Here is a 25,013-nt window from a genome sequence, read left to right as displayed (position 1 = left end):
CATTCATCTACCAAAAAGCACAGGTGAGGGACTGTATGGTAAGACTATTCTCAGTTTTGTAAGAAACTGCCAACCTGTCTTCCAAAGTGGCTGTACCATTTTGCATTCCCATCAGCAACGAATTGGAATTTCTGTTGCTCCACATACCTGCCAGCATTTGGTGTTGTCAGTGTTTTAGATTTCTGCCATTCTGATAGATGTGTAGTGGTTTCTCACCGTTTTAATTTACAGTCTCTAATGATACAATCGATAGATATAGGTAACTGAGAGATAGATGATAGATGATAGATAGGTGATAGCTAGAGATTCAGACGTGTGTGTGTGTGTGTGTGTGTGTGTGTGTGTGTGTATGTCTAGCTGAGTTCTCAGAAGAACTGGATTTTTCAGTAGACATGTAGCATATACTTTTAAAATAAAAGTCATCAAAACTATGAGTTTCACTCTGAGCACTACTTTAGCACTTTAGATTCGGTTATGAGGTATTTCCACCATCATTATTTTCTAGATAGTCTGTACTTTCCCTTTTTTAAAATGTCCAAGTGGTAAAGGGTTTTGTTTCTTTTCATTATTATTTTCTAGTTTTATTGCATTGTGATCAGACAGTGTCATCTGTTTTATTTATGTGGCTTGGAATTTATTCAGGTTTCCCTTATGATCGATCACTTTTGTAAATGTTCAAAGGCTACATGACAAGAAGATGAGTTTTCTATATTCAGAATATAGAGTAGTTTTTAGGCTATAGAGTATATTTCTATCAAATCTGTGCTAAGTCTCTTATTTAGGTATTTTCTAGTTTTTTTGTTGTTTTTATTCCTTTAAATTCCTGTCATAGATTAAAAGAGATGAATTAAATTTCATGTGTTCTTCCTTATAATTCCTATAGTTTGATACCAAAAATCCGTCAAAGACATCATTCAAACACAAAAAGAAAATGACAGACCAATAATTTAGGAGTATTAGGAAAGTCAATTAAGCAACATTTAAAAAGTAATATCACACTAATGACCAAATAGGGTTTATTCCAGAAATGCAAAGATGACTTAATTTTAGGACATCTACTTTTGTAATTCAATATAGTAATACTTCACAGGAGAAAAACCATGATTATCTCTATAGGATCTGAAAAGACATGTAATTCAATTCAATATCTATTGATTTTTAAAAATCCTATCTAAAACAGGAACAAATGGACACAATATAAAAAGTCTAAACCTAAAAGGTTTACTAATGGTTATTTCACAACAAAATGTTAGCAGTATCTGATATCATGACTGTGGTTTAGAAGACTCTGGAGCCTGTACTTAAGTCAGTGTCAAAGGCTGATTAAATTAGACATTAAATCTAGTGGCCTAAGAGCAATAATGTCATATTGAATAATAATGATCCTATTTTCATATTCAATACTATACTTCCATAAAAAGCAAGGCAAAAATATTCTTCCTCCATGCGCTGTGTCACAGAGTCAAAATACAGACATACAGTGGGGAAAAATTAGTTCTTAAAGAAGCATTCGACTGGTTATCGAGCACTGCAGCTGAACAAATTTCTGATGATAAAAGAGTGGGTTACTGCGATTTCGGACCCTGGTCATAACAACATTAGCAACCTCCCAGGTCCCACTATACCTGTTTCTTTCAGGAGATTCCAGATTTCTCTGCATTTTTCGATCTGCTCAAGTGCGCGATTCAGTAATATGGTCTGTTTGGCAACAATATAACAAAAAATTAGTCTCGAGCAAACAAAACTTTAAACAAATTAAAATAATTCTGATATCATTTTTATTAAAAAGTTAAAGCAAAGTGATTTAAAAATTATAGTTTAAACAGAACGTTTTGGAAATTTTATACAGAAATATTAGCCTCTTTGTACTTTTCCTTAATGTCCTGGGAAAATGAGGATTAAATAGAAAACCTGAGCATTATCCATTTCTTTAATAATCTAGGACAGAAGAGAAGCACTTCCAGAATGGAAGCACTTTCATGAAGCCCCTGCCCAGTGAAACGACATAACTGAAAATTATAAAACATAATCATGTAAAGACTCAGGAAATTGCGCTAAGGGCATATAAGTCTCGGTAAGAAAAGTGAGCATCGGTGACAGCTGAGCTCAGTGTGACCTAAGAGCTACTTTAGGTGGGTGTGGCCAAGATGGGGCTCCCTCTAGCGTCAGCTTCCAGGCTAGGGATTCCCAGAGGGAGCACGCAACCACCCTGACCCCCAGGTCTGTATTGTAGAAGCTCTATTATAAACAAGCAAAACTGGGAGGCCTGGGGCTCTCTTCCTCTACCCAGTCCCCAGCTATTTCAGGCATGGCAGATCGGGAATACTAGGTCTCAATTGCCCTCACTTCAGCTTGCTTATGGGATGGGGTTTTCATGCTGGGAAAGGTAAGCCAAGGATGCCAGGGACTATATGATTCCTGCCCAGCCCCTGACTCAGAACTGGACTGTCCCTCTAATAGAGATGGGCCACTGTCCCTGCCTCCAACAACAAAACAAGGAGTACAGAATTTCTACTCGGGAGGAGAGGTGAGGCATTAGAAGAGTGAGCTTTGTAGCTCTCCCCAAAAGGACTGACTTTAATTGGAAAAGAGTATGGGAAAGTTCAAGTCTAAGGGTGCTATAAAAAACCAAGGATATCTTAGGGTCGTGCAATTAAGAGAGGACTGGTAGCTCAATAACATCAACAAGCAACAGTAGACCAGCTAGAAGTTTACAGAGAACAAAGAAAAGAGAAAGCTAAGATCCTTTTCCTTTCTAAGGGGCCTTACTTTAATTGCATCAGACTGTGGAACAATTTATGCCAAAGAGCATCTTCGAAAATACACACACACACACACACACACACACACACACACACACACACACACACACACACACTTTTCAGAAACTTAATAAGGAGATCAGGGAAAGAGATAGTCAAAAATAACCTGGCTATAAACTATGTTCATCCCTTTGGGGAAGCGGAGTCACAATGACTGCACAGCAAAGAGTATGGCCTCTGAGAAGTGACATAAGAAGCAGTACAGCTAGGGAAAACAGACTTCACTAAACTAGGCCAGCCAAGTCACTAAACAAATCAATAAATATTAACAATGAGCCCCAGAGGGGGAATCAGTATTCAAACACGCTCCAATATATCATTTAAAATGTCCAATTTTCAACAAAAAATTATGAGACATGCAAAGAAACAGGAATGTATGACCCATATGCAGGAAGAAAAGCAGGCAGCAGGAACTGACTTTCGAAAGGTCCAGATGTTGAACTCAGCAGACCCAGATTTCAAAGCAGCTATTTTAAATGTTCAAACAACTAAAGGAAACGGCACAAAGAAGGAAGGTCTGATGACACTGTCTCAGCAAATATAGACTCTCAATAAAGAAGGCGGTGGGATAACACATTCGATGTGATGAAAGAAAATATCCAAGAATCTAATATCCAGCAAAACTATCTTTCAGAACTGAAAGGAAAATTAATTCCCAGATAAACAAAAGCTGAGAAAATCTGTGGCCACTGAAACCATTTTACAAAACTGCTGAGAGAAGTTTCTTCAGGCTGAATGCAAGTGACGCCAGATAGTAATGCGAATCCAAATGAAAAACAAAGTCCACTGGTAAAAGTAATTGCATAACTATAAAAAGCACTATAAAAAGACGTTTTTCTTCTCTCTTGTCTTAACTTTTAAAAAGCAATTGTATAAAACTACATATAGTTTTTTTTTAAATACCTGATGGATATCTACAGAGCATTCTACCAACCCAAGAATAATACACATTCTCGTAAAGCACATATGGCACTTTCTCCAGGACAGACCATCTGCTAGGCAACAACGCAAACTTCATAGAAATTTCAAATATCTTAAAGTCACACAAAGTATGTATTCTGACCACAGCGGAATCAGATTAGAATCAATAAGAGAATAAAGTTAGGGAAATGCACAAATATGTGGATATTAAATAACAGACTCATAAATAAACAATGGGTCAAAAAATAAATCACACTGAAAATCAGAAAATACTTTGAGTGGAACAAAAAGAAAAAGGCGACAGGCCATGACTCACGGGATGCTGCTTCGGCGGTGCGCTATGGTTCGAATGCAGCCCTACCGAAGTCACATGTTAAAATCCTAACCCCAAAAGGTGAAGGTATTAGGAGGTGGAGCCTTTCGGAGGTGCTGAAGTCATGGGGCAGAGCCCTCATGAACGGGACCTGAGCCTTTTTAAAAGAGGTCCCTAGCTCTTTCCACCATGCGAAGACACAGAAAGAAGGTACCAGCTGTGAGCCAGGAAGAGGGCCCTTACCAGAGTATGTGACCATGCTGGCACCTTGATTTTGAACTTCCAGCCTCAAGGACTGTGAAAAATAAATTCCTGTAGTTTATAAGCTACCCAGTCTGTGGTATTAAGTTATACTATCTCAAAAGGTCTACTACACACAGCTTAGAGGGAAATTTATAGCTATAAAAGCTGATATTACAAAAAGAAGAAATATCTCAAATCAATAACCAACCTCCACCTTAAGAAACTGGAAAAAGGAGAGCAAACTAAACTTTAAGCAATGAGAAAGAAGAAAACAATAAAGATTACAGAGTGGGACTTAATGAAATAGAGACTAGAAACATCATAGGATAAAAAATAAAACCAAAATCTGGTTCTCGAAAAAGATCAACAAGGTTGATAACCTTCTGTATAAAGTGACCAAGAGAAAAAGAGAAAAGACACAAATGACTAAAATTAGGAGTGAAAGAGAGGGCATCATTACCGACCTTACAGAAATAAAAAGGATGACTGTAAGGGAATAATATGAACAGCTGTAAACTAACAAATTAAGATAACTTGGATGGTAATGGACACATTTCCAGAAACATAAACTACTAAAACTGTCTCAAAAAGAAATAGAAAATCTGGAAGGAAGGAAAGAATTCTCTAAAGACAATCAAAAAGAACTGCATCAGGGAAGGCAAACACACCAAATAGCACACTGAACTCTTGTGTTTTATTTGAAGGTTGCACATTACCTGCTCAAAAGGTGTTGACGCAAAAAAGTAATGTTGGACTCCTATCTCATACCACACACAAAAATGGATCACGGATCTAAATGTAAGAACTACAGATATAAAACTCTTAGAAGAAAACACAGCGGTGAATCTTCGCGACCGTGGATTAGGCATCGATCTTAGACATGATACCAAAAACACACGCAACAACATAATGGGAGAAAGTAATTGCAAATTGTATCTGATAAGAGTTTAGTATCAAAAATATACAAGAACTATTAAAACTCAATAATAAAAAGACAAATAACCTTATAAAAACGGGCCAAAAATCTGAATAGACATTTTCCAAAGAAGATTTATACATGGCAAATAAGCATATGAGAAGATGCTCAACATCTTCTGTCATTAGTCGTTAGGGCAATGCAAATCAAAACTGCAATGAGATAGCGATTCATACTAACCAGGCTGGCCATAACGCAAAGGACATAATGGCAAGCAGTGGTAAGGAGGCAGAGATGGTATAACTGCTGATGGGGATGTAATATAGTGCAGCTGCTTTGGAAAACAGTCTGGCAGTTCCTCAAATGGTTAAACACAGAGTTACCATACAGCCCAGCAATTCCACTTCTAAGTATATACTCGAGAGAAATGAAAACACACATTCACACAAAATTTGTACATGCAGCATTATTGATAATATCTGAAAACTGGAAAACCCCCAATATCCATCAATGGACGAATGGATAAACAAATGCGGTATGTTCAGACAATGGAATATTGTTCAGCCACAAAAAGGAACGAAGTACTGATCCAAGCTACAACACGGAGAATGTAGAAAACATTACTGAAAAACTACAAAAGGGGTCAATCGCAAAAGACTATAGATCATGTGATGACATTTACTTGAAATATCCAGAACAGGCAAATCTAAAGAGACAGAAGTAGATGAGTGCTTGCCTAGGGCTGGTGGTAGAGATGGCGAGTCACTGTTCGTTGGTGAGGGATTTTTAGAGTGAGGAGAAAGTTGTAAAATTAGATCACGTCGATAGTTGCACAACTCTGTGCATATTCTAAAAACCATTAAAATGCATACTTTATTTTTTTTTTAATTAAGTTTATTGGGGTAACATTTAAAATGTATTCTTTAAATGGGTGAATTATAAGGTATGTGAATTACACCTCAATAAGTCTGTTAAAAATAATCTAGGACAGGGGACAGGATACTTTTCTAGAATAGGCCAGACAATAAATATCTTAGGCTTTGCCAGCCACGTAAACTCTCACATGTTTTTCTTTTATTTTATCACCTTTTACAGATGTAAAAACCATTCTTAACCCTCAGGGCACAGAAAGACAGGCCATGGACATGACTTGGCTAGTGAGTACTTTATCCACCCCTGTACTAGAAAAATATGTGGTTTCTTGCTAATTTATATTACTTTTAAAGCATCCCTTGCTTCCTCTTGACTCATACTCAGGAGAGTAGAGACAACGTTGACAGGATTATGCAGTCTATCTGTAGTCTCTCATCATCTACTTATTTGGAAATACTCCAATTTATGAGGATTTACAGAACAAGGAACTGATGTGATGTGTTCAACAGAATTCAACAAGTCCTCATTAGAGAGACAGAACATGATTCATAGGGACAAGACTTAGATGGTAAAAGGCAGAAGTACATTTTCAATTATCTAAATAGACATCTTTTGAAAAGCAAAGAAGATTATAGAAGGGCTACTAGGTTAGAGTGTTCTTAGGCAACGTAAGGGTGTGCGAGAGAAAGAACACGAGGAAAAAAAAACAGTTTTTAGAAACAAACAAAATGATTAAGGATGGCACATAAGAGTTTGTGAAATTTCCCTCACGTCAATTTGATCTCTAATCACTGAGACAGAAAATCTATGTCGGGACTACCAATTTAAAAGGAAAACTTTTAAAAAGTTAAAACTATGCAAAAACAAGATGCTACTAATATTTTTTTAGTAAGTCAAAAATATCTTATCGAGAATAAAATTACATTTGCCCTTACCTGTTAAGAAGCAAAATAGCTGTTTTTGGTTTTGCTCTGGGGCACACAAATTCTTTTCTCATCTTTTTTTACAATGGAAAGGTTTCTAAAAAGAGGCCCCTTTACTCCTCGGGGATAAGGACTTTGTCTTCTTTATCCCAAGGACTTAGCATAGACCTTGGTACTCATATTTTTTGAGTTGAACTCAAGAAGGGAAGAGAAAGGAAAGAAAATGCATCGGGAGAGACCTGTGAGAGTTTCGTTCCGAATCTGAAGGATCGCATTAAAGAAGAGATTAACAGAAGGAGAAAATGAACAGCGAGAAGGATTCCATACTAACTGGAAAGAAAAGCAACTGCTAAGTATAGGAAATTGGGAAGGTATTTTGGTTTGTTTTCTGTCTAGGTACAAGAAAAAAGTAGCAAGATCTAGATCTTACAATCATACAAAAATGCTGGTGGTCCAACTTGGAGACAGTTTTCTTAGCTTGAAAGAAGGTAAGAACTAAAGGCAAACCAATATTCTGGCATACGGGAGACTGAGATGGTGATGTTGGTTTCTACCCAAAGGGTAAGGTTTAAGCTCAGAGTGGAATCCAGGCAAAGGTAGGAATTCTGTCTTCTTGTTGTTACGATTGAGTTAATGATAAAATATTGAAGGATGTGGGCCAAAGAAAGTAAATGCAACTGAGTGAAGAACAACAAACCACGTAAATAATTTCTGATGGCTTTCAGAGCTGTGGAAGTGGATGAGTTCTTCCTTAGAGAATGTGTGAAAGGAAACAAAAGAGAAAAAAACTCCTATGGACCACAGATGATCAGAGGGAGGTGATGCAGATAAAAACAGTATTTAAAAACAGATTTGGAAAGAGTGGTCCATGGGAAGGGCCATTTTAAAAGCAGCGATATCAAATTTTTTAAAAGAAGAGGCGAAGACAAATGTGACCTTCCCTTAGGAAGTAATTAGCTCTTACGAACCTTTGCAATGAAGATGCTACTGGAAGGAAGGAAAGAATTCTCTAAAGAGAATCAAAAAGAACTGCATCAGGGAAGGCAAACACACCAAATAGCACACTGAACTCTTGTGTCTTATTTGAAGGTTGCACATTACCTGCTCAAAAGGTGTCGACGCTTTTTTCCCTTGCTCTAGATCAACTGCAGATGCCATCAGTAAACATGTTTTCTGAGCAATCAGAATTACTTGATCAGAAGGACAAAACTGGGACAGCTGATAAGAAATAACCAGGACATCAATGAACAGTGAGAATTCTGCCAGGTGAACATGAACAATCAGAATGAAAATCAGCAACATTCCATCTGAATGAGAAAACTCAGCTGGAAAAACACATCTCACATTAAAAATGATATAGACTGTAACACTGATTTATAGTTTTAATTTTATATTACTTTCCATTGTTTTTTAGCACCTTTCTGGAGATAAAATGCTTCATTTCTTCACAATTTTCCTATCTTTCCCAGTGATAAGTACTGTCATTTGGCCCTGTATTTCCATCTAGTGATCTACTTCTTGGTTTATGTTGTAATTTCTAAGTGATTTTCCCCCTGGCAAATAGATTTCCCCTTTGCATTGAATAGAGCCGAAATTAGTACATGTATTGTCATGGTTGAAAGAGACAATGTCAAATCTTGACAGGCATCAGACATAACCTCATCATTAAATCTTATCCTCTAGCTTTAGGAAAAAAACTCCTGACTTTGTACTAAAATAAAAGTCTAGGCCACTTAGGATTCTTACATGAAATCCTACTAGTGCTATCACAAATGTCAAAACTAAAACTAATTCATTTCGCCCAATTAAAATGGCAATTATACCTAAACTTCCAAAGACTATTTCTTAATCCCCCCAAATACTTAGTGATCACAAATCATCACAATCACTGAATCAACAGCATTTCAAGACACCCAATCTCTCTAGGTCACAGGCTACTCGTACATGAAACGAGGGAGTTGTGCTAGATTATCACTATAGTTCTTCCCAGTTCTAAAACTCTTAACATTTAATCTGTCTCCATCTATCAGACTGCGCACTCCTGGATGTGTATAAGCGATAGTCTTTAACACCTCTCTTTTTATTCTCTCATCAATACCTGTTCTTCTTTCTGGCATTTAACCTCTACCTTGAAGGCTAGCAACTATTTTTAAGTGCTTGTAATTGGAAAACAAGCTCACAGATCTTATACACAGAACCTGCTGCAGGAAAAATTATAAAGTACGCCCAAGCTTTTCAGCCTCCTCTTCGCCCAGTTGTCCCCGGATACCTATTCCTATAGACTTACACCCATAACCTTTCCTAATATTTTGATAATTGACAGCTTCTTAATAGTATTCCCCTCCTAAATACAATTTTAGTTTAATATGGGCCCCTGGGAGAATGGGATTCCTTCAAAGGCAAAGGAATAAGTCTCTTATGGTAGAACTTTAGACTCCACGACAACGATTGTTAGTGATATTTTGGTATGGGGACACCTGCCTCATGTTCTCACATTACAGCCTATAGGGATCAAATTCTCCTTAAGTCATGCCTGCTGAGACATACATTACAAGTTCCTAGATTAAAAGCCAATCCTACTCTATACTTAGCCCTTGACTACGGCCATAGTGGAGATATTCTTGTTGTGGTCCATACATGAGATACTGTTAGAAGAGACTTACCTTATAGGAAAGCATGAAAAACTCTCTCATTATCACTGAGTCTTTGTCACATTGCACGGCCAAGTTCCAAGCTGAAAGTTAATGTGAAATAATTTAGTTATGAAAATTCACTGTTTAACCTGTTATCATTAGAATCTTTACACCTATATCTTTAATATTAAAATACTATAATGAGGAGTTTCTCAGAGGTTAAAAAAGCTAACTTCAGGTTTTTAGATGAATTTTTTCCAGGTAAATTTAGAGACTTCTATCACTTCCAATCTTCAATTCCAGGCCAATGACCAATAGAGGTTATGCTGACTTTTTTTAAAATTCAGAGACATACAATAAAATCCATCTAAAAAAAAAAAGGATTACCAAGAAGCGCTCCAACTAAAATGGGTGAATGGAAATTAAAACTTAGCAAAGAACATGGTACACTAGAATCAAAGGTTGAAGAAAACTACTGGAAAGATTTAAATCTTCCACAGAGCAGTGGAAGCCCCCATAAAGCAACATTCAACATGATCTTTACCTTGGAAAACCAAAATTAAAATTCAGCAAAACAAGTATTGGAAAACAACTTTTCAAACTTCTGAAAAATAAGTCATTAAACCTTTCTATAGTTTAAATGTTTGCTGTTTTCCATTATTTGCCTAAGTTTCTTGGAAATACAACCTGCTGTATTCTCTTTTCTCCTAGATTAGAGCCTCAGTAAACCCCACAAAGCAGAGAGAAGTCCATGTAGAATCACTTTGTGACATAGTCCACTTTGTGACATCGCTGCTTAACTGCTCTTGCTTACTCATCACCGTAGTAACTGCCTCCACAAAACTCTTAACTGTACAGCTTGATGGATTTTCACAAAATGAAATCCAGATCAAGAATGATCCTGATCGTTGCCAGAAACCCTGAAGCAACCCTGTCAACACGCTCCAAAGCCCAGCTCCCTTCAAGGGTAACCACTATCCTGAGTTCTACCATCATACATGAGTTTTGCCTATTGTTTTTTCTATATATAAAATGAATCATACAATGTGTACACAATGTCTGGCTTCTTTTGCTCAACATTATGTTTGTGAGACTCGTCCATATTGTCGAATGTAGTTTATTTTTGATGAATCATACTTAGAGATAAATTGGGCATTCTAGGCCAAGTTTAGAAGCATAACCTTGGAGACCTGTAGTTATAATTCATCATTTTATTCTTAGGCCCATTTCTATAGAAAAGGAAGAAAACTAATGTTTATTGAATACCTACAATGGCCCAGGTACATACACTGCTTCATTTATAACCCTTAATAACCCTACAAAGTTATATATACCTGTTCTTATTTTATAAATAATTAACGCAAGATTAAGCAGGTGATCTTTGTACCCATAGATACTAGAACTTGAATCCACATCTGTTGATTCTACCACCCCACAATGTTTCCCACAGAATTTCCTTTTACCTATTTTTCGAAACCAATGAGCATCATTAATCCTTGAATCTGAAGTTGAGGCTCTTCCGTTAAAACACTTCACAAGGTGCACGTACGCTGCATCAAACAGGAAAATTTGACGTTGAGGTCTTTAACTCTATACTCTAGCAAAGTTGTTAATCAAGCTTTAAAAACAGTCGAACATGAGTTTGAATTTAGAAATTTCTTTTTGTGTGTTTATGTGCATAGGTGCATATCAAAAGTAGTTAAAATGACAAAAAAACATTACCAAGCCCAAAGAAGCTGTGAACTCAAACTTTGAGGAACAAACACATCTTTGGAGAGACTTATGATTTTAATTAGAGCAGTCGTTCAACATCTGAGGTAGAAGGATATGATTTAGTGTAAGGAAATAAAGAATCCAAACAATCATTAAAAAGAGTGAAATAGAGACTGAGAATTGGAAAAGTGTAGATAGGTTAGCATAATATTTACTGAGCTCCCACAGCAGGTACAGTATAGAACCAGAACGTGACATCGACAGAAAGCATTTATGACATACTCACATGTCCTTTTGAGAGATAAGAATGCCAACCAGCCAACTTTTATCACTTTTGAAAAGCTTTGGTTTCTAAACCACTTTGCTACATTTAACACCTCGTTGACAGGTATTTGAAGTATAAAATTCAACTACTGAATAAGTGGAATAATGGTTACTAAGATATGGAGTTTTTGGTGTGTTCTGGACATAAGGAAATAGGTATGTGCCATTTTGGACATTTTTCTGATCATTTATTTCCAAGGGAAAATTCTAGGAATGGAATTACCGAATCTAGGGGAAAAAAGAAGTAGGTACGTGAGCAGCAGAAATGGGAAGACTTGTTAGGCAAAAAGGACACTCCGTAAGAAAGCGTGGAGTTGGAAAAGTAATGAGATGTAGCTGGGAGGGTAGCTTGAATGAAAAGGACAGAGAGGAATTAGTAGTAGATGGGGGGATGACACAGACTTGGGTAGAGAGATGGACAGCTTCAAAATAACGATAAACAATTTGAATTTGATTCAGAAGACATGAAAATTAACAGGGTTCAGAACATTTTTATTTGTCTTGATCTTTCTTCAGCTGTTCAATTCTTAGCTTAGGACTAAGTGGCAACAAGGAAGGGAGGGAGGAAATGTCTTTTAAACAAATTGGAATAAAACAGCTAAAATTGCATTTAGCGATGAATGCTACTGATGACAAACTTCTCTCTGCCTGTTAATAAAAAAGCAAGGTAGACTGCTGTGAAAATGTTAACAAAAGCATAAAGCTTACCTCAAATGTGAAGTCGGAATCAGTGTACTCAGTGTACTTGGAGAATTTAATAGAGGACAGAGGCAAGATGGACTGAAAATGACCAAGGAGATATTTACCTGTATTCAAGTAAATCAAAAATCTATCCAGTTCTTCTTTTCTAAAAAATAAAGAAAAGGGTGTTTTCCTACTGTTTCAAAGCTTTACTATAGAAAAGCGCTACAAAGAGACCCCATTTATGCCTGACAGCTGTGCAAAAATGCAAAATCGTGAAGTCGGTTGTTCAAGGCTCCGACCTATCATTTCAACACTGCTTCCCAGCTGGAGAACACTGCTCCTCATTCTCACTGCCCTCAGATTTCTTCTCTCTTCCCCTTCTACATCTACTCTCAGTAAAGAATTTCAATGACCGATAAGGTTTTATATTACAGGGCCATACGATTTGAGAGCAGGTAGTGATTTCTGTCATTTTCAAGCTTGTTTTTGAAGAGGGGAAATTAAAACCCTTGTTTCAAATCAAATTTTATAAAAGTCTAATATACAAGAAAAGATCAAAAGGTGGCTGTTCTGGCTGAACCAGTGGTAGATGGAGGCTGAGAGCCTCGCCTTCTTGGTATTTCATGGAATTTTCATGGAATTTCCATGGTTCTGAAGAATATAGTTTAAAAACCACTTATTCAGTCCAGACTCTTCATTTTACAGAGCAGAAAACAGATCTGGAAATGAGGGGATGATTTGTCCAAGGTCATGCGAATCATGACAATGTCAAGACTACTACCCAGGTTTCTTGACCCTTTGTCAAGCTTCTTTAAGGGGTATATACATTTTCGAGGAGGAAAACATCGCACTTTACTTAAAGCAATTAATGTGAAAGTACTCGCAAACTCAACTAAGGAAGGTTACAGGGAGTAGGGGAGAGTGTACTATAAGACTGGCTGCATCAGGAGAGGGTCTAGTATTATATAATACATGCTGTGCTTCAACAAATACAGCAGCTGTCTCAGGGATAAATACTAGAATTCTGGTTTATATAAAGTAACCTCTGGATTATATAAAATTATTAAAATTTTATTCATTTGAATTTCAGCTGAGCTAAAGTTAACTTCTTCACTATTTAATTCAGTGACTATATAAAATAATCTAGGAAGGGTCCATTAATGCAAATAAATACTACAAAAAGGAATGAGAATATGAAAAGGAGGATGCATAGTTTAAGAGACAAAGTGCTTTAAAAATTTTAGCACACAAGTTGTTAACACTTAGGTAGATACCGCTAATTAAAAACCACAGTATTTTTTAGCAGAAAAAGGGACTTTAGAAATTATCCAGTCCAGCTTTCTTAATTTCACAGGTAAATAAGTTGTTATTACCTAAGCTAAACCAGAAGTTAGTGAAAGAGCTGAAACTAGAACTCAATTCTCCATCTCTTCCCATTGCATTAGACTTATTTGTTTTAAAGTTACTTTAATTGATTTGTTAAATCAGGTTCTGACCTCTACCTGAAAATGCTGGTAGCAGATGTTCTTTATTACTGTATTTACTTTAAAACAATGAAGGTACATTTTAAAAATATTCTGTAATTTAAGTTTATCATTAATTCATACAGGACCCCTTTCCTTTTCCCCATCTCTAAACTGGTTTTAATGAGTGGGGTTTGACAGTATGTCACAATTACATGGACTGTGAAGCACCTTGTAAGTCCAGTGATAAAGATCTCCTTTTACAAAACTAATATTCAGTTATTTAAATAAACTGAATGGCTAGTATGTGTCAGATACTATTCGAGATTCCAGAAATATGAAGATAAAAACAAATAGTCCTTAGCCCCCAAGGAGGTCTTCCAGTCTAGTACCTATCAAGATTTAGACTTTCAGTTCCCATTTTTATTTTTTAATTTTTCATTGTGAAAAATTTCAAAGATGTTTATATGCTAAAAGATAAATGAATTCCCACATACCTATCACTCAGCTTTAATAATTATTAACTCATCAATCTTACCCATATAATATTATCCATATTATTTTGAAGCAAATTCTAGACATCACATCATTTTATCCATAAATATTTTAGGATGTGTGTCTAAGCGTTAGCAAATAAGTTCCTTTAAGAAACATAATCACACCACCATTATATGCCTAAAAATTAATAATATCTTAATATCATCAAATATTTGGTCATCATTCAAATTTTCCACGGTCTCAAGATCTTTTTTAGTTTGTTTGAGTTGCCTTCTAATGGATTCATAGAGTCTATAAAGAGGCAAAACTTATATATGCTTGGGTGAAATTTGTATTATTAAAAAAAAGTTATGTCATCAATCCAATATTATCTCATTCACAGATAATTCCAAAAGAATTCAGTTGAAAACATATATTGCCTCCACATACAAATATATAAAGCAAAAGCAAAGTGCAGCCACACAAAAAGCAGAGTTTTTGTCGAAGCAGAGAACGCAGAGATGAGGACTATTTCTCTGAAAGGTAACCCTAATCAAGGCCTTGAATAGAGTTTTCTTTCAAATCATAGGAGGTAATGAACTTTGGGAATGAAAAAACTGGTGACCCACTTCTTCCACAAACTGTGAAGTTCTTGATATCTTATGCTGTAAAACTGTAGGCAGAAAGTTATTGCAACACTCTCAGCTGAGCTGATACGGAATCAGAATCAACAAGCCAATCAGGTTATACGTTTTTGTGGGAAAGCAAGGAACATGTCTATATTAAGTCTCCTGTTCAGAAAGAAGGAAACAGACACGATATCATAATAAAATTATAGCTAACATTGTTAAAGAGTTAGTAAGTGCCTGGCACTCTTCTTCAAAGTATTTACACGTATTTACTCACTGAGTCATCACAGCGACCCCATAAGGTAGGTGCTGTTATTATTCCCATTGTACAGATGGAGAAGCAGAAGCCCAGGTTACACAGCTAGTAAGTGAGTGGCGAAGCCAGGATATAAACCCAGGAAGACTGGCCCCAGAGCCTATACTGATCCTATCCACTGTACTATACATCTCTCAATATAAGGTTTACACTGAAAGTTACTATAATTTTTCTAATCGTGAATCCATGATTTCTGTTGAGATAACTTACCTGTTTTCAGATGCCAGTATTTCAGGAACTTTTGGAAGAACAAGACGAAACAAACACCTGTATGATAAAGTAATATAAAAAGTGATGCTTACAAGTCAGTAGCTGACGGATGGTCACGGGGATGGGAAGCATGGCAATAAGGAATGCAATTAGCATTAATACATTGGCTAGGCGGAGGGTCAGGGGAGGGAGGGAGCAAGCGGGGGGATCATTTTACTAACTATATAGATGTCTAACCAATGTACTGTATACTTGAAACTAATTAAAATTTTTTTAAAAAGTGATGCTTAAGAAGAAACATGCGAAAGAATATACACCAAGTTATTAACCTTGAATACTCCAGGAGGCAGAAGGGGGAAAAGAGAAGGTAAGGAGATTAATTTTATTTTATTTATAGATCTTTGTATTGTTTTAATGGTTGTAATGAAAACATAAATTTTTAATATTGGAAGAGTAATTTAAATAAAATAATTTTAAAATAAAAGTGTTGCTTATGACAAATTTGAATAGTTCCACAGTTCATATCACTGCCCCAAATCACCTGCTAGAACATCACAGTACGGTATACAAGTCTTTCTATTTTTCTTCCTATAGAGGAACCCAGAACCGGCCTTGGGGTTCCACATAAACTAGGATGACTATTCTCTGAAGGGATCTGGCAGCAGCATTCATTACGAAATGACAAAATAAGGTAGTTTGTAAAGTATCAAACCCTAAAACTCTTTTTTAAAAAATCCCACCTAGCCTGAATAACTTTAAATATTTATCTGACTGAAGGCTTACAAGTATCTCAAGGCTCCTTCTGATACTTTTACATCTATGACTGCATGTGCATTAGGAAGCATGGCCTCAAGTGCAGGTGACCAACAGGACAACCGCTACAGAACTCTTCTGGCTTCCAATTTTTCTCACTGGCATATTATCAGTCACATCATTAGGAGTCATCATGTCCTAACCTCACGTTCCTCTGTTTCACTAGTGTATGTAAAAGTTCCCTTTTGGTAAACCACTTTCCTTCATAAAAAGAGAAAAGGAGGAAAATCAAGTTCAACTGATCTTTTTTTTACTTTAAGCATCCTTATCAAATTTGCAGTGTCATTTTTCTCAGAAATAGAAAACAAACCCTAAAATTTGCATGGAACCACCAAAGCCTTCAGCTGAAGGGGTCACACATCCTGATTTCAAACTATACTACAAAGCTAATCAAAACAGCATGGTACTGGCATAAAAATGGTCATATAGACCAATTAAATAGAATAGAGAGCCCAGAAATAAACCTATGTATATATGATCAACTAATATTGGACATGGGAGCCCAGAATACTCAATAGAGGAAAGGTAATCTTTTCAATAAATGGTATCAGGAAAACTGGACATTCACATGCAAAACAATGAAACTGGACCCTTATCTTCTATTACTCACAAAAATTTAACTTGATACAGATTAAAGACTTAAATATAAGACCTGAAACCATAAAACTCCTAGAAGAAAACATAGGGAAAGAGACCCTTGACAATAATTTTTTTGGAAATGACACCCAAACCACAAGCAACAAAAGCAAAAATAAATAAGTAGGACTACATCAAACTAAAAAGCTTCTGCACAGCAAAAACAAATAAACAAACAAAAACCCCAAACCAAAAAAAAAAAAAACTATCAACAAAATGAAAAGGCAACCTATGGAATGAGAGAAAATATTTGCAAACCATATAGCTGATAAGGGGTTAATATACAAAATATATAAGAAACTCATAATGACTCAACAGCATAATGAACAAACAAAACCCTCCAATAATCTGATCAAAAAATGCCAAAGGTCCTGAATAGACATGTTCCCAAAAAGGACATACTGATGGCCAACAGATACATGAAGAGATGGCTCAACATCACCGGTCATCAGGGAAATGCAAATCAAAACCACAGTGAGATATCATCTTCACCTGTTAGAACGGCTATCATCAGAAAGATGAGATAACAAATGTTGGAGAGGATGTGGAGAAAGGGGGACCCTCACGCACTGTTGGTAGAAATGTAAATTGGTGCAGTCACTATGGAAAACAGTACGGAGGTTCCCCCCAAATTAAAAGCATAACTACCATATGATCCAGCAATTCCACTTCAGGGTATATAGCGAAAAAATCTCTATCTCAAAGAGATCCCTGCACTCCCATGTTCACTGAAGCATTATTCACACTAGCCAAGATGGAAAAAATGTGGGTATCCATCAATGGATGAAGGGATAAAGAAAATGTGGCGCGCACAGACACGCACACTGGAATATTATTCAGCCAAATAAAAGAAGGAAATCCTGCCATTTGTGACAACATGTATGAATCTTGAGGGCATCATGCTAAGTAAAGTACGTCAGACAGAGAAAGACTATGTATTATCTCACTTATATGCGGGATCTTTAAAAAAAAACACACCAAATTCATAGAAACAGAGTAGACTGGTGATTGCCAGAGACTGAGGAGGAAACAGGGAGATGCTGGTCAAAGGGTTCAAACTTCCAGTTACGAGATGAACAAGCTCTGGGAGCTTATGTACAGCAAGGTGACTAGAGTTACGATACTGTATTATACACTTGAAAGTTGCTAAAAGTAAATCTCACCACATACACACAAAATTGCAATTTTGTGAGGTAATGGATGTGTTAACTAACCTCATTGTGCTAACCATTTCACAATGTTATCGAATCATCAGGTTCCACACCTTAAACTTCTACGATGTTATTTGCCAATTATGTCTCAATAAGTCTGGGTAAAAACTCTTAAATACTAAACAGTTGGTATAGTAGGCACTGTCTCAGCCTGATCCCATCAGCACCGTTTCAGTAAAGTTTACAGACCAGGAGTCAAGATGAACAGAAGAAAAAGGGTTACTTACTTTAAACTCGTAAGGACTTGTTGTTGGTCTTCTGAATATTGACATAAATATTCCAGAGCTCTTTTTGCCACAATTTGCTGTTGATGCTAAAAAGGACAAATATGATATGTTAAATTACATCTAAAAGTGGTACTTACAAAATGTTATCTATATTCCTGTCCATTAATGACAAGTAAAAAAATCTAAACCTGTTCATTTTGTATTCTCAGAAGAGCTACTGCAAGATGAAAAGAATGAATCCACGACTGGCTGACAGAACGGAAAAGGTTCACACTGGCCCAGAAACCCCGCCCTCGCTCTCCGGACCCCTCAGAGCCTCACCGCCCCGAGTCCACTAGGACCGGCTTCCTGTGCTCGTCATTCCCATTAATCAGACTCTCGGGTCCAGCTCATTTTCAGTGCCCTCGTCCCCATGAGACTCTGGAAGTCCCTTCTTTTGTCCCCCTCTCCCATTTCTCCCCAACTCCTCCGATCGTCCCACTCCGCTCTCTTAAACTCAGTCCACTGTCAACAAGATCCCATCTAAAAGACGCCTCTTCCCTGACAGTCCCCTCACAGCCTTTCGCTGATGGACACCCAGGTTTCACCAAGGACACAGCTTGCAGTGAAGCCCTCTCGACTGGTGGCTGTTTTCCTCTCCGCAACTTTCTACCTCTAGACCAGGAGATGGAGTTGGTCTTGTTTTTGCTCTTCATCTCTACTTTAAAATCATTTCCTTAACACGCCCAGCTTTGCGTTTCTTGTCATCAGAGGACGTAATCCACCATCCCTTACTGTGGGGGTGACCCACCAGTTCTCGGGAAATTTCTTCGCACTTCTTGATGACCCATCTACTGCTCACGGTTTTCTCCAAAAGCTACTCTGGTCTTAATTTTTGGCATTTTCGATATATACAGAGATGATCTCCTTCACAGCCTCGTCTCTTATTTCCTTGAGTTCCACTCTGCCGGTTGCCTCTGCCATTCACTAGCACAGTCACTCATGGGACCCTGTCATTACTTGACTGCAACAACTTCCATACTCCCAGTCAGCAACGGGAATGGCGTGAGCCCCACACCCTCTATGACTCCCGCCACCCTTCACCTGCATTAACACCTCCAATCCGTTGAGGCTACTGACTTTGCACTGTCCTTCATCCCTCTGATGTCCTCCGCCATATCCAGTTTTAATAGCATGGGGATCAGTTAGAACCACTCCCTCATTCCTTGGTTTGCCTGCCCCTCTGTATTCCTCTGGCAAAACCACAAGCCTAGTTAAACCACTTTCTACTGACTTTTGTGCCTGCATCCATGCAGCTGAAAAGAGGTTGGATAAAAACCCATACAACTACTTTATTTTAAAATTTCCTCAAATGACCGTTAATACTGCCGGGCAAGCAAACCACATGACCCACGCCATTCACCTCCTTGCTTTTCTGGGTGATAAGTTTACACCGTACCCTCTTCTCCACCCCGATACCTCCTTTCCCACTGTCAGTCAGGTGATCACCTTCTTCCTACTTTACTGAGACAACTGAAACAGGCAGGCAGATGTCCACACGCACCCACTACATCTGCTCACACGCCAGGAACCAGGCACTCTGCCCTCACAACTGCCATCGCAGACGGATTCCCCATGCCTCCTCCTAAAGCCGGTCCCTAAATGTATGCGTGGTGTCCATCGCCCCTTGCCGATTCAAGAACACTGCTCTAACGATTCTTTTTTCTCTCTCGCATTGTCAACGTTTTGCTCCCTTACTGGGCCATTCCCATCGGCATATAATATTCTCATTCATCCATCTCAAACAAACAAATGAACAGACAGACCTCTTGATCCTACTTCTCTCACCAGCTACTGCCCAATTTCTTTTCTTCCCTTTGTGGCGAACTCCTCTGAAGAGCAGTCTATGCTCCGCGCCCTGTTCCTTTCCTTCATTTCTCTCTTGAGCTCGTTCCGGTCAGCCTCTTGCCCTACCACTCTATCCGAATGCTCTTCCCAAGCTCACCAGTGAGCCGCATACTGTACATTCCAATGGGCAGTGCTCAGCCCTCGCTGCCTGACCGGTCAGCAACAACATTCAACGGAGTTGGTCACCCTTTCCTCCTTGACACACATTTGGCTTCCAGGACGTGACATTATCCTTGTTTTCTCCTACCTGATGGGTCATTCCCTTTCATTCCCTTTTGCAGGTTCCTCTTTTCCCCAAAGCATTAATGTTCGAGGGCTCCAGGCTCAGTCTCTGGTCCTCTTCTCTGTATACTCTCTATATACTTACTCTGCTGGTGATCGTGTACACTCTCAGTTTTATGTACCATCTATATACTAATGACTCTTATTAAACTTTTCTCACCAGCCTAGACCTCTTTCCCAAGCTCCCAAGTCATATATCCAACTGACTACTCGTCTCTCTATTGGGATGGTCTAAGACACATCTCAAATGCATCATGGCTAAAACTGAACTCCTGATTTTCCCCCCAAACCTGCTCTATTTGCAGCGTTTCCTAGTTTGGTTAATGGCAACTCCATCTGATGGCCCAGTCTCTTTCTCTTATACCTTTCATCTAATCTATCAGCACATGCTGTTGGTTTTACATTAAAAATAAATCTAGAACCCAACCATTTATCATTTATCTCCGTTGTTATATTCCTCATCTGAGTCACCGTCATCTTTTCCCTGGATTACTACAAAAACTTCCTAACAGGTCTCCTTGCTCCTACCTTGGCTCTCTTATGGACTAGTCTCAATAAAACAGCCAGAGCATTTCCATTAAATCAAAGTCAAATCATGTTACTGCTGAAAAACTCTCTAATGGTACACATTTTCATTCAGAGTAAAAGTCAAAGTCTTTTTACTGGCCTCTAAGGATCTATATAACCCAGACTCTCCATTACCTCTCTGACTTCATCTCTTACTAATCCCATTTGACCGTAACCAAACTGGCTTCCTTGCTGTTTCTGGCACCTACCTTAGGGCCTTTGTACTGGCTGTTATCTCTGCCTAGAATACTCTTTGCCTTCACTGCCCACCATATATATCTACAGGGCCAACTTCCTCACCAATTTCAAGTCTGCGCACAAATGTCATCTTCTCGATGAGACGTATCCTCACTACCCTATTTAAAATAATAACACAGCAATCCCAGCCCACGCCATTCCTGATACTTTTCGTTCTAATCTATTTTTTCTACATCACCTATAAACCTCTAACTTGTTATACAATTTGCTTATTTATTATTCTTATTATTATCTTCTGTCCTCCTTGAATGGAAGCTCTGAGAAGGCATATTACTGTTTTGTTTATTTATTTATCCCAAGAGGCTAGAAGAGTGCCTGGCACATCGTAGGTGCTTAATAAATAATTGCTGAATGGGGGATATTCTCACTGGCACTTCAAGTGATATTTATAAGCAAGTGTAGTGAGTGAAAACTGGACTCTATACTTGTTCTTTTGTAGGTATATATCCAATTTCCTGGTTCTCTTCATGCATCTTTCCTCCCATTCTCTAATTCAAACTACTTTAGGTTTTTTATTCTGATTCTTTCTCCTCATTAAAACCATTTTCCTATTCAGAAACACAGTTCCATAATTCTTCCACTGGCTTTATTCTGCTTTCCATATCAAATGTAAATTTATAAACCTTCCTTTCAAAAGACATTCGTCTTTGGGTTCTTCGCTACTGAATTTCTCTCATTTCCTCCTCCTCACTATCCTATACAAACACACCCAATATGTGCATCTGCCAAGTAGTTTTCTTCCTCCAAGAGTTCTTTTACTCTATTTATTAAACATCGAAAGACATATCATTCAAACTGTATTTAGTAACTACTTTGGGCAAGATGCTGGGCTAGGTGCTAGAAATACGGTCCTCGAGGATCTCACAATTCAGTGTGGACAGATGAGCCACATATCAGTAATGGAAGGCAGAATACATGATTAAAGACAAAATAACTAGCATACACATTAAACTACTGAAATTCAGAACAGAAAGAGAACACTGAAGACTGGAATTAATTTGGGAAGTCTCTACCGTGGAGGGAAACCTCAGACTGGGCTTTGAAAAAGGCAGCACTGAAATGAGTGAGAACATTTTTTGAAGGATCAGATGGTATAAATGACACATGGAAAAAAAATGTGAATGGCCTGTTGGAGAGACATTGTGTTTGGTTGGACTGATGAAGGGTTTATGTCTCAACCATTCTAGATCTTGTGCCTAATGTAATGGTGTCTTATATTACTATGATGTATCGATGCGGGTATGAACAAAACCAACTCCATCTCTATGTCCTGGAATTCATTTCCCTTTTAAGTTTCATGCTGTGACCTTTGACCAACCTCACTGTCCTTAGTAAGCATATCAAAGCCTTCTAGTTGACAATTATCTGTATTCCTTAATACGTAGCCATAAATATTTTTGTTAGGAACAGCCAGAATGGCATGATACCGGAAATAAGTATCAATCTGGTAATAGTATCGATTATAAACAAACATCTATCACAAGACCGCCAGGAGGTATGGCCCCTGGCACTACTGCATTCTTTCTCCCTTTATCCAGTCAGTCATTAGTACTCGAGTATACCCTAAGAAAGGACTGTAACAGGGGCTGGTGGTGGAGAATAACCTGTGCAGAATTGCTGGATCGTCTGTTCCGCTCCGACCCAATCTTCCTGTAAGTAAATCAACCTAAAAATAATTCTGTGACATTCTATGAAGTTGCTTGCTTCATTTTTCGGTCTTAAAATACCTTCTCGTTATGGTGGCTGTTACACCTTTGCCCCACCATCGGACATATGATGACGACGTAGGGGAGTAATATGATATAAAGTAGAAGAGACAGTTGCTGTGACCAGGCCGTACATATGTTAGTAAGAACAGAAACACTGGATTTGTAGATCGAGCTTCACAGATTAAAAATTACACGTTCGGCCATCTTCTTGGTTAATTTTCACAATAATTCCGGAGGTAGGTATTATCTTTATTTTGCAAATGATGAAATTAAGAAGCAAAGAAGTTAAGCACCTCAGTGGTAGAGCCAATACTCAAATCTAGTCTATCACCGAGTCCAAGAGCTCTGCTTTTCCAAATCTTATATACTAGGAAGACCAGAATTTTGTAAGCACAAAACAGGGCTGCGAGTATTTTATTTCTCATCTAAAGTTGTTCTGTGGTTAAGAACTAAAATGGTCCACAGAGCTTTAAACTGTTTTTTTTTTCCCTAAATTGATGAGAAAGATAAGTTTCCAAATAGATAACTACTATATTTATTTACATGGTATAGTGTTTTAAGTTTCTTTTTAAAATTAACGTTTTGCTATATCTGTTTGTTTTTTTTCTGTAGTTTTAAGCACAAATCTGTTACCTCACTTTGTTTCATTTACTTTACATTATAAAGAAATGAAGAGAAATAAAGCAACTCTGCAACCAAGCTTGGTGTGAAAACTATGAGGCAAAACAGTAAAGGAAGTGAAGGAAGTCATGCCCTGTGCCTAATTGGTGACGACGCCATTAGATGTCTCTGAAAAATCAAAAGGAGTTAAAAATCTCAAAAATGGATTCTTAAGAATTACCTCTAGCGCAAACTGGGCAGCTAAACCGAGGAGCATGATAGATGTACTTCTCTCCTTAACAAGCTTATACCCTCCTCTTCCCTCTCCAGGTGTTATTAAGCTCTCTAAAGTAATAACTGCCTGCAAAGCTGGAAAACAAGGAAACAATTCAAAAAATGAGATACTCTTATCAAAGATAATAGCTAGCAATGGTTAATTTTATCACAATGACTTTGGAACTCATTTTATGAGGGAGTTACAAAACAGTCACAGGGAATTGACGTACAGCACAGGGAATACAGTCAATAATATTGTAATTACTGTGTACAGTGCCAGATGGGTACTAGACCAGTCAGGGGAATCACTTTGTAAATCATATAACTGTCTAACCACTACGCTGTACATCTGAAACTAATATAAAATAATATTGAATGTCAAAAAAAGGGAGCCTGAAGTAATTTTTTTCTCTGCATCTTGATTGTGATGGTGGTTACATGACTATAAGCATTTGTCAAAATTCAGAATTATTAATATAAATAAACCTCAGAATCATATACTAGGCAAAAGTAAATTTGATATGTATCATTAATAAACATGACTTTAAAATGGTCACAGATAACTAGCGAAAAAATAAAAAGATTGAGCTGATGCTATGTTTAAAAAGTAAAATGATTTTATTTTAATAGAATGCTGAAAAAAAAGGTTTAATAAGAAATCTTTTTCTTTTTTTTTTTTTGCCATTGCTGCTGGCAAAAATTTTCAGGTTCTTTTATCCTACAATATAATGTAGCAAAGTCTCTAATGAAACACTGATGATGGACATGACAGCAATATTATCCTGAAAAAGAGCCAATTTCAATTTGCTACTCCTTAATTAAAATACAGGTATTACTTTACTCTTCTTGAATATTTCTTTTTCAGTACAGAATAAATCATCTTCCTTTTTCTTATGGATTGAATACCAGAGTCCATCGCACATAACAGGTATTCATAAATAGTTGCTTAATTAGATTAGTATAAATTCCATTTGGATCCATTAATTCAAGCTTCTCAATTTCTCAACCTGTGTCCTTGACAAAGAGCGACCAGACTGGAGCTCAAACTGCTCCAGGATGCACTCAGCTACTCTGAAGGCTGAACGGG

The 25,013-nt window shown here is 37.5% G+C and overlaps 1 protein-coding gene across 1 annotated transcript in view; it reads right to left on the bottom strand.

Moving 5' to 3' along the window:
* The window catches only part of TEX11 (testis expressed 11), a 131,236-nt gene that overhangs the window by 7,942 nt on the left and 98,281 nt on the right, over positions 1-25,013 (bottom strand). The window contains exons 17-24 of the mRNA XM_023537447.1: positions 23,892-24,019; positions 18,348-18,433; positions 15,461-15,517; positions 12,488-12,528; positions 11,108-11,194; positions 9,675-9,745; positions 8,113-8,229; positions 1,626-1,698 (exon numbers count right to left, since the gene is read on the bottom strand). Of these exons, the coding sequence (XP_023393215.1) occupies positions 1,626-1,698; positions 8,113-8,229; positions 9,675-9,745; positions 11,108-11,194; positions 12,488-12,528; positions 15,461-15,517; positions 18,348-18,433; positions 23,892-24,019 (660 nt within the window). The remainder of the gene's footprint in view (positions 1-1,625; positions 1,699-8,112; positions 8,230-9,674; positions 9,746-11,107; positions 11,195-12,487; positions 12,529-15,460; positions 15,518-18,347; positions 18,434-23,891; positions 24,020-25,013) is intronic.

Source organism: Pteropus vampyrus, unplaced genomic scaffold (assembly GCF_000151845.1).
Source record: "Pteropus vampyrus isolate Shadow unplaced genomic scaffold, Pvam_2.0 Scaffold191, whole genome shotgun sequence".
NCBI classification, from domain to species: domain Eukaryota; kingdom Metazoa; phylum Chordata; class Mammalia; order Chiroptera; family Pteropodidae; genus Pteropus; species Pteropus vampyrus.
The sequence above is the reverse complement of the archived record's forward strand: the minus strand, read 5'-3'. Positions and strand labels throughout refer to the sequence as shown.